Source organism: Cydia pomonella, chromosome 10, assembly GCF_033807575.1.
Source record: "Cydia pomonella isolate Wapato2018A chromosome 10, ilCydPomo1, whole genome shotgun sequence".
NCBI classification, from domain to species: domain Eukaryota; kingdom Metazoa; phylum Arthropoda; class Insecta; order Lepidoptera; family Tortricidae; genus Cydia; species Cydia pomonella.
This window is the reverse complement of record NC_084712.1, coordinates 16,215,516-16,228,973: the sequence shown is the minus strand read 5'-3', so window position 1 is coordinate 16,228,973 and position 13,458 is coordinate 16,215,516. Positions and strand designations below refer to the sequence as shown.

The following is a 13,458-nucleotide window of genomic DNA, read 5'->3' as shown; positions in this document are numbered from 1 at the left end:
AGTTTTTATCAATCATCATCATGCTCTCTACGGTTCAATACCAAACCATGGCGCATTTTTCTGAACCTCAACCCGAGAAGAAGAAGAATACCAATACATACAAACAATTTGCAATAGAATTAAAGAACGAACCTAATCGAGGATTATATTAAGGAGTTTAACAAATAAAACACAATTTTATTGAATGGAATTGAAAATTTATTAAACCTACCTACCTAGTAATAATAATTATAATCTTCACATCTCTGTTACACATATGTATCACATGGATTTGAAAATTATTTGATTATAAAATACTATGACGAAGCCTGAATGCATGTTCCGCAGTTAGAATAATAAATATATAAAAATGAAAACATAATTCATTTGATCTTCTTCAGCGTGAGAATCGCAATTTGTTTTCTACTACAATATTAGCTATTTCTAATTTAACAATAATAATTTTAAAGAATTTGTTGGAGCTACCTACCTAAAGATAAAATAATTGAAAAAAATATTATATTAATAAGAACTTATAAAAAGGGGTTGTTATTATGCGTACGCGACATAATTGCAAGCTAGATTTAAACAAGAATTGGATCTAAATAGTTAACTAATGCAAAATGCAGTAAAAACGGAATATAAGCACAGGAGTAAGGAAACGGAACAGAGTGGCAGTTCCATACAACCGCGGAGTTACCGGCCGTCACCGCACGTCTACGTAATGAATGGCTAGAGAAAACGCATGAAGCCATCATTCTCTAGTCTAGTAGATAGTCTCTTATATAGAAGAATTGTGCGAAACTGTCATTCTGTTCAGTTTGTTTACTCTTATGAACGTAAAAATAATGCTTACAAACGAATATAATGGATAACACAACAACCACGCCGCGCATCGACACACACAGGCGATGCTTTATATTTCGGCCACAATTTCGAATATATTGCACGTTATTCGAGAATGACGCTACGTTGTGCCGACATTTTTCCAGACAGTCTGTATACATCAAACAATCACTATGCGAACTGAAAAAATAATGTCTACTCTCTGAAAAGGTCATAATGGCTATAACTGTAAAATCTGCTTCTTTCGCTCTTTCAAAATACGAGTGACAAAGATGGAGCTACCTAGGTTTTTCAAAAAACGAAGTTTAATTATAGGTAGCACTAGAATAACAACAGAAAAACATGATCTGATTCCCAACACTTTCTTTGAACATAAGTTATGTGCAAAATTTGAGAATTTCGTTCTCAGTTTGTTCTATTGTTGACAGTAACCTCTACAAGTCATGTATTTACAGAGACCTCACACTAGCGTCTTTTGAGCGTATAATTAGCGCTATGGAAAATGATGTCGCTGCGCAGTTGCGCCAACGTTACTTCCAGCAGCAGTCACAGAGTCGACTAGACGCCGACACTTGGGAGACGCTAGTGTGGGGTCTCTCTTAGTGGAACGTCCATAACAATTTAGATGACAATTCAATTAATATAGACACTCTTACTGACCACGTTTTGTGCTTTGCATGTCGGCAGAGACGCTGTGTCTCTTCAAATACTGTTATTTACTGGATATTTCTTTTAAACCAATTGTTCCATATAAATATTCAAATTTCCATAATGAAAAGTACTCTCTCCATGTGATAAAGACTCTATATAAAAATAAGTGTGACTCTAATACTATCTAAATTTTTAAATCATTAGAAATACAAATAGCTAGTAAGCTAGAATACTATAATCTATGGCCACACAGGACATTCTGTACCGACAATTACGACACCAGTGTGATTTCACACGAATTTTGAGACTCAACCAATGAACAATTTATTTGTGACGATTTAGGCCTGCCGCGCACAAACATCTGTCTGAGTATTTGTTGTCGCGTGTCGCCCGCGTGCGGCCGATATGCGCATAGCGGCCTTTGACATTTATAACACACCAATTTATAGAAAATCACGACAACCCTTTACTTGAACACTCCACACCAAAATGTACCGTGTCGACATACTATATGTTTATATATATGTTATATATTTGAGTAAAGGCGGCTGTGGTCATATTGCTTAAGATACACGACGGCTCGCAACTACACACTTAAAAATAATGTCCATTACAATTTGAAAACACTACTTACATCTAATCCATACGCCTAGGTTAAATTTGTTATAATATACCGATACAAAACTTTCAAGATTTTCAAAATATATAAATATTTTATAATGTACTAAAATCGAAATAAACTTTTATATAAAATGCGTTTGTATAATGTAGTATAGCGTAGTAAATCGTTAGCGTACATGCCCGTACCGTTCGCAGCCAAATACATATCTGCTGAATCGTTTGACCCAAAAGACGGTACTCGAAACTTGAAATCTAACACTAAAACCAGCGACGAATAAATAACGAAGACTGGTAATTTATAAACAAAGTGGCACTTCTCATCTTTGATGCCTATGCTGTCACCTAGTGAGACTGGAGAGTGAGACCTGGTCCAAGAGGTGACACCTATAGCAAAGTTGGGGAACGCAACTCTATGGAGACTAACAGCTTTTATTATTTACTTGTTAAACACAATAATTAAAACTAAATGCGTACCCACACCGATAGAGAAATAAAAACGTAACTTCTAACAGTTAATTAGGAATGTTAACATAAAATGCACTATACTATTTGCAAATAATGCACGCGGGAAGGCCCGGGCATTAAACTCGCTAGTACCCTCCTTTGCGTCAGAAAGCTGTTCGGACGGCTCGGTAATTGTACATTCAAACTAACATACTTCCAAACTCAGGATAAACTTAAAAAAATCGGGTTATAAATATATGAAATGTATTGAAAAGTTTCAACTTGGCGATCAATTTAAAAGGTGAATTACAAATACGGAGCCAGCCTGTGCAGACAACGGGACGCAGAGAGCAGTAGGTCGACCGAACTAGCGTTGTAATAGTGATTTTTCTAGCACAAGTTTCTAACATTCATGTACCCCAAAATATCTTGCCATAATTGAAATTATTTTCAAAGTATGCGTAGTACATATGTCGCTTTAATATCGCTACTAGAACGCCAATTCGCCGACCATTGGCCGGTGTACGATCTAAGATTGGTCCGCCAGCGCGCAAACAATTGTGCCGAGAACCTCCAGGAAGCAAATTGCAGTCACACTTTAGTCACTTACATAATATATACGATTTTTAAAAATGTAGAAAAAATTAACAACTCTCAGATTGTTGATGATTTTATTACTACTAGATATCCTAATGAACATGCAAAATGATGTTTGAATATCGTTATAAAACTAAAAACTACTTTTAATATTCTTCAATTATTATATAAATTCTAGTTGTCTTGGGCGTGCTTCCACCAATATCTTTATTTTTCAGAGTCAAACCTTAAATTTTGCAATATACTATAATTTTATCCATTACCATCCGATATTTGGTGAAAGCATGGCCAGGCGTCGACCTATAAAACCTCGTTAAATGCCTATAATATGTGTATGTTCAGTAAAAGCAATAACTCCACTAGTAATGATCTAAACGAAATAACATCAAAAGCATATTATTTTATCTTGTAACATTATAAATCTCTACTGTGTAAACCATGCACTAAATAATGTCTATATATGTTGAAAAATATCTTGACTTTCTCAAGATGTTTGAAGAATTGTTATACGAATGAGAATAAGAAATAGGTGTTCATGGAACGTGCTCTGCCGTCTGATTCGTGAAGGTCAGTTAGAACACAACGACTTTTTCAAACGACACAGTCGCGATCAGATAACCGATAGATTAAAACGGGCGACTATTTTGAGAGGCAACGGGTAAAGACCCCGTTCTAGACATTCAAACAATCATCGCATCATGTTCGATACCTCATATTCTGACAATGCGCATAATCTGTAGTTACTAAGAAGAGGACAGTGGAACGATTCCAGTAGTAATAGGTACTAAGGAAACTCCACTCTCCGGGGATAGAAAATATACTATGAAATGACGTTGGCAGTTAATTTGAGAAACCCTAGTCCATGTATTATAAATTCATTCGATAAATTTATTAGAATAAGTCTTGCTCTTTACTAAAATTAAATATTCTATCATTATTATCAAGTGATATAACACGTTACACCCCAATCTACCCATATATAAAAATATCAAGGAAAGTATCTGTCGCACCGACGGGTGTTATTCGAAAGACTACACGAGTAGAGAGCACTCAGTCAACGGCCGTGGTCTACCTCTATATATATATATATATACTTATATCAACTTCAAAATATGCATCTCATAATTTAGACAATCATGTTATGATAATAGCCAAGTCAATTTCATAGGTAGAGCTCGGCCGTCAACTAGGGGCCGATATTATGTTGCCATAATATAGCTATTATAATTTATATACGGATAAAAAATTGGTAGTAAAACTTGATTTTTAGTACAGCTACTGAAATGTCTATATCAATTTGTTAAGTCAGATGTAAAGAATATATTTGACGTATCAAATGAATACATACGTTCTCGTAATATATGGTATAGTAATATCGGCCCAAATTTATAATTGAATCGCAATGAACTATCAAAATACTTGAGCTTCTTTATATAAAAAAAACATCTTGCTATATTATATCACACAAAGAAACAACAATAACGTGAATTTATTATTTGGTACTTGTTTAAAAATCGTACGCCTAACGTTTATAACAAAAAAAGATTTTATTTTATTTTCTTCAAACATCATCAACACCTAAAGTTGTCGCGAGCTCTCAATCAAGAACGATTGTGTGCCGTTGTTATTGCTTATGCAATACAAAATGCTTAAAGTATGCTTTCTGTTTTGTTCTGTGTAGGTACTTGTATGGCGCCTAGCTGTTAACGGAAATTACTTACATGCTTCATGATAGAACAATGCGATTCAAGTAGTGAAACTACTGATGACGCTGCACGGGCGTCTGGCAGTAGGGGCACTCGTCGGCGGCGCGCGCGCAGTTGTCGCACAGCACGTAGTGGTTGCACGGCGCCAGCGTCACCGCGCGCGGCCGCTCCTCGCACGCCATACATTTGGTCGCCGTTTCTAGGTATAGAACCTTTTCGATCTCTTCTAACTCCGCTCTAGCGGCCGCTTGAAGTTGTTTTAGAGTTCCTAGAGGGAGAGTGCGAAGCTCCCGAGCGCGCGAGGCGCCTCCGGCGGCGCCGGCGGCGCGAGCGGCCTCCAGCTCCCTACGCAAATTATGAGCCCGAGCGACCGCTTCATCCCTTTGTCGTTCGGCAAGTTGTGCCGCCCGGACTGCCTCGTCGGCCTCCCTCTGCCAAGCGCCGCACGCCGACCTCGCCTGCGCTATACGCTCGTCCCAACGTAGAGCGGCAGCCCGCGAGGCCACCACCTCCTCCCTCAGGCGAGATATCTCCCCGGGTGCGCTCGGCGAGGTCGCCGCGAACTCGAAGCCGCTCCCACCGTAGCTTCCAGTTTTTAAAGTCGCGTGCGAGTTGAAGAGGCGCTCTGTATCGTGCGCGTAGCGGAGGAAAGGCGGCAGCGGGGAGCCAGCGGAGGGCGGACTGAAGGCGCGTAGAGAAGGTTGCGCGCCGCGTGGAATATTAACCGGCGCCGACGGAGCCAGCATCGATTCGCCATCGGCTAAATCTCTATCTAAAGCGGCAACCAGCGACAGCGGATCGTCTAGATGCAAATCGTCGAGGGCGTTACCGACGACTTCCTGTAAAACTGTCGCGTCAAACGCGCTCCGTTGAGCCCAGACGTTATGCTGGGGCGGTTTGGGGTCCGCGGGCCTGGGGCCGACGGCGCGGCCCTGGCTGGAGCCGCCGCTGGACGTGCTGGCGCACTCGGAGTCGCCGCTGCCGTTGGTGTGCGGCGCCGGCGCGGGCGGCGACGCGGGCAGCAGCAGGTCGGGCTTGGCGTCGGGCAGCGCGGACGAGAGGAGCTCCGCCAGGTTGGTGCCGCACTCTAGTGGAGCGGCCAGTTCACGCGCCGCTGTCAGATCTTCCGCTGCAAATTGCGAACCAATGTGAGTTACACGTGTCCTGAAAAAACTTCGTCTAAGCTCGCTAACCCCGACTTGTACAAAAGAATTTATTAAAAGTTGTGTCGCTCTACACTGTAGTCTACGGTGAAGAAAAACATAAACCAGACTTCTCCCAATAAGGACTTTATAAATCTATGTCAGGTCAGAGGTCAAATGCTACATGCTATTTCAGAGTAGAACTGCTGCTTGGTGCGGGTGCGGCAGTAGCACCTTGGGTTCTCTGAGAGCGCAACCGTGATACGAATAGCAACTAGCATAAGATGATGTACTCACGTTCAACATGCGCAAAGGCACAGAACAGTCCCCTAGGACAGTAGCCGGCCTGCTGCACGTCATTGCACTTGGTGCTCTTGTATATCTCAGGGTGGAACTGTTGCTCGGTGCGGGTATGGCAGTACCCGCACGCCTCGCCGGCCTCGCAGTTGCTCGGCTCGCCCCACTCCTCGCCGTGTTTCACGTTGGGGCACGGTGTGCTACGGTATTTGTACTTGCGGGGTGACCGGCGTTTATCCTGGAAAATATTGTAAGATTGTAATTAATATGCTCAAGTAATTTTTTTACTAGCAAATACCTCTGCGAGCGATACCGCAAATTTTATGTTAAGGGAAAAAATGGAAGTATTTATACTGTAAAATATAATATAATAATTAAATTAAACTATTATCGCGGTAAAAAAGTCGTAGGCATCTTGCTTAGTAACAAAACTACTACCGCTTGAAATTCACTTTTTTTTTCGGTACACGCCTTAGTGGCAAAATTATGCGATTTGTTATCTTCTGAAAAATAAGTTCTGATGCTGAGGCATTTCGTATATTATTTACTTATGTTGGATGAATATAAAACACACTAAGATACTCGTATTAGTGTACAAAGCTTCCTCAGTCATTCTAATAATTACAATTATTACCCATTAATATACTAATAATGAAAATGTATGAGGAAAAGATAAATAAGAAAAACAGAGCATAAGGATATTACTAGCAAACATTATCAAAAGTGAAGGAGACAAGATATTGGTTATTTTTAGTAAAGACAGTCAATATTATTCATATCTGTCTGAATTTTAAACTTGAAAGCTTGTATATGTGGCTGTCTGTATCTCCAAATCTACATCACGCTAAAACGGCAAAACGAATTTCGATTTCATAATTAGATACACACTACACAGATAGTTTATATCTTGTAAAATAACATGTTAGGCGACTTTTATTCCAATTTTCTAAAGGCTGTCATCTACAAAGGGGGTTGCAATTTGTTAAAGTACTTTAACGACTTCTATGTGGACGAAGTCTATTAAATTATACATATGCCGCGTTTTTCAGCCACAGAAGTACTTGCAGAGAAAACTCTCAACCACACAGGACTATCAAACAGCAAGAGCATTTAAATGATTGTAAACCGTTCGCCCATGTACCACATCTTCTGGCTGTATACTTTTAGTTTCATTTACCTTACTATTGTGATATTGTGGGCAGGCATACCCTTGTCTACATAACCTAGGAGGTCTTTTACATGGCTCCGTTTTATATGATGATAACACGTAATTCGTATCTGAAACAATAATTATTTTGTTATAATTATAATTAAAAATAGAAATAAACAGGTTTAACACATTCACTGCCAAGAACACGTATGCGTGTTCATTTTGAACTGGAAACGGGGCGCCCGGCACCAAGTGTTAATTAATTTAATACCTTAACTCTTTGAACGCCACGCCTTTCGTATGCGGCGCGCCATCGTGAACCTTGTCGGATTGCACGAATGTTGATATTGGGCTTCAGCCGCGCGCGTCAGTTGACGTCTTTGGCGGGCAAAGGGATTTAAACAAATTATTTTACTAAATACATAAATTAATCATTCCTCCCAATTGTTTCATTTAAATGAATAATCATGAATTCATGATGACAAATATGAGAACCAAGATTATGATTAATTGTATCAATAATTGTTCTTCCAGGTAGACTAAATGTATTCATTGACAAGGTTTAATGTAGTTTCTAATTACATGGAAATGTATTTGTTATAATTTCATTAAAAATCAACGCAATAAAGTTCTATGTTATAATGGTGGGAGGATTTCAGAGTTTTTACAAAATATTACAAATATAAAGTACAATTTAATCAAGGGGGTAAGTTTAACGACTACCAACCAGCCATAGACTACTTAACAACAAATTACCTTGCCATTTAGGATCTTCATTCATCAAATTCCGTTCCCTATCTAAAGCGTTAGGCGCGGCGGCGTCCCCATCCGCCTGGTCCGGGTTCTCCATAGCTTGGAGTTCCCTAACATCGAGGACCGGCGGCCGCAGGTCCGGCGCGCCGTGCGCGAAGGCGCAGTGCGCGCCGTTCTTCGTACAGAGCCCGCGCGCGTCCGTATCGTGCACGCACATGCACGTTTTGTAGTACCGCAGGTGGTAGCGGCGTTCGGTGTCGCCTGCGGTGCGGTGGAGGTAGGGACATCTGTGGGAATCAGTTTCATAAGACACCCAGTTCCTGCTTATCTGTTTCAGATAAATTTGGATAAATCAATGAAAAATTATATCAACATGGGTTGTGCGAATATTATAATCATTTACGTCTCCAAACCAGTAGTTAAATGCTAGTCACCAAGAATATTTCCTTAGAGCGTTTTCAGATACGACCATAAGGAAGTACAAAATGTAAAAAGCCCTTTTTAGGGTTCCGTAGCCAAATGGCAAAAAACGGAACCCTTATAGATTCGTCATGTCCGTCTGTCTGTCCGATTCTGTCACAGCCACTTTTTTCCGAAACTATAAAAGCTATACTGTTCAAACTTGGTAAGTAGATGTATTCTATGAACCGCATTATGATGTTCACACAAAAATAGAAAAAAAACAATAAATTTTGGGGGTTCCCCATACTTAGAACTGAAACTCAAAAAATCTTTTTTCATCAAACTCATACGTGTGGGGTATCTATGGATAGGTCTTTAAAAATGATATTGAGGTTTCTAATATCATTTTTTTCTAAACTGAAAAGTTTGCGCGAGAGACACTTCCAAAGTGGTAAAAAGTGTGTCCCCCCCCCCCGTAACTTCTAAAATAACAGAATGAAAAATCTAAAAAAAATATATGATATACATTGCCATGCAAACTTCCACCGAAAATTGGTTCGAACGAGATCTAGTAAGTAGTTTTTTTTTAATACGTCATAAAAATTTAAAAAAAAAATTTTTTTCATCAAACCCATACGTGTGGGGTATCTATGGATAGGTCTTCAAAAATGATATTTAGGTTTCTAATATCATTTTTTTCTAAACTGAATAGTTTGCGCGAGAGACACTTCCAAAGTGAAAAAATGTGTGTCCCCCCCCCTGTAACTTCTAAAATAACAGAATGAAAAATCTAAAAAAAATATATGATATACATTGCCATGCAAACTTCCACCGAAAATTGGTTCGAACGAGATCTAGTAAGTAGTTTTTTTTTAATACGTCATAAAAATTAAAAAAAAAAAAATTTTTTCATCAAACCCATACGTGTGGGGTATCTATGGATAGGTCTTCAAAAATGATATTTAGGTTCCTAACATCATTTTTTTCTAAACTGAATAGTTTGCGCGAGAGACAGTTCCAAAGTGGTAAAATGTGTGTCCAAAGTGGTAAAATGTTGAACAAGATCTAGCAAGTAGATTTTTTTTTAATACGTCTTAAATGGTACGGAACCCTTCATGCGCGAGTCCGACTCGCACTTGGCCGCTTTTTAATGCTTATTTATTCATTGTGTAAATGTTTATTGTTCAAAAGATAACCTAAAATCAAAAAAGAAGTACTAGATGCCATAGGGCACTCTCTAGCAGCTGCTTTTCTTCAAGGATCGAATAATCGCATCGGATAATGTGGAAACGCTCTTACAGTCAATAGCCCAAGACAAATGCGTTACTGGCAAATCTATGGTACACTATGGATCACAATCACAGAAAGTCATAGACAAGCTCCCATTTGTGAGGTGTTTATGAAGACCAAGAGGTTTCCTTTCCACACACTCATAAAATACTATGCTACACCACAAGATAAGTCATTAGGTTCTATAGAAATCCTTGTCAATGAGGACCTAACTAAAAGGAGCAGTTACACTCTCTTAAGACATTGTTCACAAGAAGAGTTCTCAAATAAATGTACATATTTATAGGGCAGCAAATTTGCAGATATCATACAAATATGTATACTATAGTCTGGCCCACTATTTCCATCTTTAAAATAATTGTGTACAGCGCCATTTATCGAACTGCCTAACTAATTTGTGCGACCTTTATGTATGTCGATATTTCAAGGATAAGGGCTCAGAGTGCAAGAACTCACATTGGTCGGCCGAATTGGTTGTATTCTCAATAGACCGCAATGTAACTAAAATTGCATGCCAGTTTTCGCATACCGTCTAAATCAGTCCTTATTCATCATGTGAACCGATTTCAACATTTTTAGTAGGAAGAAGGTAATCACATAGAAAATTCAAGTATAATGAACACCCAAAAAGGGGGTTAAATTGGAATTTAAATTGGGAAATTGTGATTATATTTAAAATTATGTTAATGTTATGAACAAAATTCCTAATTTTTCGTTGGTAAACTTCAGAGATAGGAAGTCCCCCATGTTTTTTTTTTTTTCAATTTTTACGTTACGTTCATTTAAAAGTATTGCTATTTATAATTTTGTTTGTTTTTGGTATAATTTTATTAGGATTATTAAAATGTTATGCATGTACCTGATGTACCCTACTACTAAATGTAATTTACAAACATTTCGCAAGTTGGCTTAATGTCGACTGAATAAGAGGATCCACACAGAGCGTGACAATTTCGTCGCGCACAAACGGGCCGAGGCACGTCTACTATTCTACGATTCTAAAACTTAATTGTAACATATTCTGTAAGACTAAGATGGTTGGTTTTTTATCATGTCATCATGCCTGTCACATTCTAATAAGTATGTAAGTGCGAAAGTGACACATGATATGACAAGTAATAAAAATGCGACCATGATACCATCACTGGCAAATAAATATTTCTTTTGAATATTTGAATTCTACTTCAATTTGAGCTCTTTCAAATGTTACCCCACTTGACTTAGTTCTAGACTTTGAATTTTTTTCCCGGGCCTTTAAATATTAGTAATTTTCCAAAGTTAATGACAAAAATACTTTCAATGTATTTAGATTACCATTGTTCATGACCAGAGGCCCGGATGGCATTTTTGAACTGTCATAGGGACTTCTCATTTATCAAGTTCCAATATACATATATCTATACAATATAAGAACACAACATATTAAAATGTTAAAAGTTAGTGGATAGTGGACTGTAAAAGAAGTAATTTAATAAGATAATATAGAAAAAATATGACAATCTATTTCTTTTTTTAAGAAACTAATGCAACCCTTGTTAACACGAAAACAGCCTTTGAAGTAATTAAATGTGAAATTATTAACTATTCAGTTTTCATTGTTTTATCATATTTTCAACTACTCAGAAGGATTCTGGAAGAAATCACTCTTTAGCGATAAGAATGCCTGTTCTTTACCTCTAATTTAAATCTTCTTTAATGTTGTGTTCTACTTTGTATCAATATATGTATACAATGTAATCTCACAATCCAGCACTATTAAAAATTATTGGTGGATTATAGTGAAAAAGTCATAGGTAATTAATAAAATAAAGCATTTGACGTGCCGATCTATTGAAGTGCCAGGTAATTAATAAAATAAAGCATTTTACGCAGCAACCAAAGTGCACAGGTGTAGAGGGGCGAGGGTGCTGGATTATTGGACGTGCCGATCTATTGAAGTGCCGGATTAGTGAGATTATACTGTATTGGTAGTCGATAAATGAGAAGTCCCTAGGCTAGAAGAATTAAAAAATGCCACGAGAATTCCGGCCTCTATTCATGACTATTTCAAATCAATAGTGTGTCATACCATGGGTTTTTGGTATAGAGTATGGTACCCTAAAAAGGCATTGGATTCAGAATTTCTATTGATGAACTTTCCACATCTACCTATTCCGAATTTGCCACACATTTTAGTTTGCATAAAACATATCTGATAATATGCTTTTTGATTTTTTGTTCGGACTGCAAAAAAAAAATGTGAGATTATAGTAGAATGTGATTATAGCAAATGAGATTACATTACAATATATCTGGTGTATCAATAAAGCTGTTGTACAGGCTATGTTGACTGTTTAATTGCTAGCACTTGAACAAACCAGCTAAAACCAGCATCAGTAACCAGCTAATTGTCATGTTTTGTGTACTCTGTAATCAAGGTTCTTACATCCAATTGGAATTATTAACTCCAAAGTAACTTTCACATTTCCTCTCAATAACAACAAAGAAAACCATCAAAAAGGTCAATAATCTTTTTCATAACATCATATATAGTACTTTTTCAGGGCAAATAAACAAGCAAATAAAATGTTTATATTGTGTAATACAAATAAAACCTCATTTCATTGGCAAAAACACCAAAATGTCAAGGAATAAGTGAAAACAGCTTTTATATTGAACAATGGGCTTGCATAACCCAGCCAAAACTAGATGTAACCGCAACAACTTACAAGTATGACGCATCGCCACACTCTAAAACAGGTAGCATTATAATTTACTATTGGTAAACAAGTTTTTTATCGCAATTTACGACATTTTCACTTACACTGACATGTAATTTAGATTTAAAATCGCATTTTCCTTAAGTTTACGTAGCTGTGAGTTATATGATGCCACGAAAGCAAGGCGGCCGTCGAAAACAAAGCAATGACAGCAATACTCACTCGTCCCCATCCTCGCAAATACCCGATGTCTCATTATATTTGGTACAGTAGTTATCTGCGCTATAATTGAAGGATCCATCTCTTTTTCTAACGGGTCTTCTTCTTCTCTGGTTATTGAAATGCCAATGAAAACATGTGAAAGGCCTATGTTGTGTACATTTGTGTTGTAAGAAAGACGGACACTGCTCCACTCGGAATTCCTTTAGATATCTGCAAGAATAGACCACGGAGCTGAGTGAATGGCACACCACTAAAATCTACGTTTATCGCACTTTCACTTCACAAAAACTATCATTTTATTACGGAACTTACTTATAATGATTTGGTTTTTCTGTTTGAGCTGTCAACAAAGGCTTCGATTCCGACGGCATTTTGGAAAACTATTATTGCGTTGCGCCTCTCGCGTCGCGCAGGGCACGCTCACCGACAACCAATTAAAATTCAATAAGATCACGTGATGCACAATATTTTGGAAAGGCACTAATTGTAAACATAGGAATAATCTAATATAATTATTATTAGGAAAGATACACGCCATTAGTTTTTAATGGCCTTGAACTTAAAAATCTGATCTACAATAAGTCAAAGGAAAGCCGAGCCGAACATCGAACAAAAGAAAATTAATAAACTAAACGCAAACTATTTTTGACAGCTAAATG

The 13,458-nt window shown here is 37.9% G+C and overlaps 1 protein-coding gene across 1 annotated transcript; it reads right to left on the bottom strand.

Annotated features, from left to right (window-relative positions):
• Window positions 1–175: 175 nt before the first annotated feature.
• LOC133522271 (RING finger protein unkempt) lies at window positions 176–13,404 on the bottom strand. Its single transcript, XM_061857543.1, has 6 exons — window positions 13,112–13,404; window positions 12,800–13,009; window positions 8,190–8,473; window positions 7,461–7,561; window positions 6,284–6,521; window positions 176–5,973 (listed from the first exon to the last, which is right to left on the bottom strand). Exons 1-6 carry the CDS (start codon window positions 13,168–13,170, stop codon window positions 4,898–4,900), a joined length of 1,968 nt encoding a protein of 655 aa, XP_061713527.1. The 5' UTR covers window positions 13,171–13,404; the 3' UTR covers window positions 176–4,897.
• Window positions 13,405–13,458: the final 54 nt, after the last annotated feature.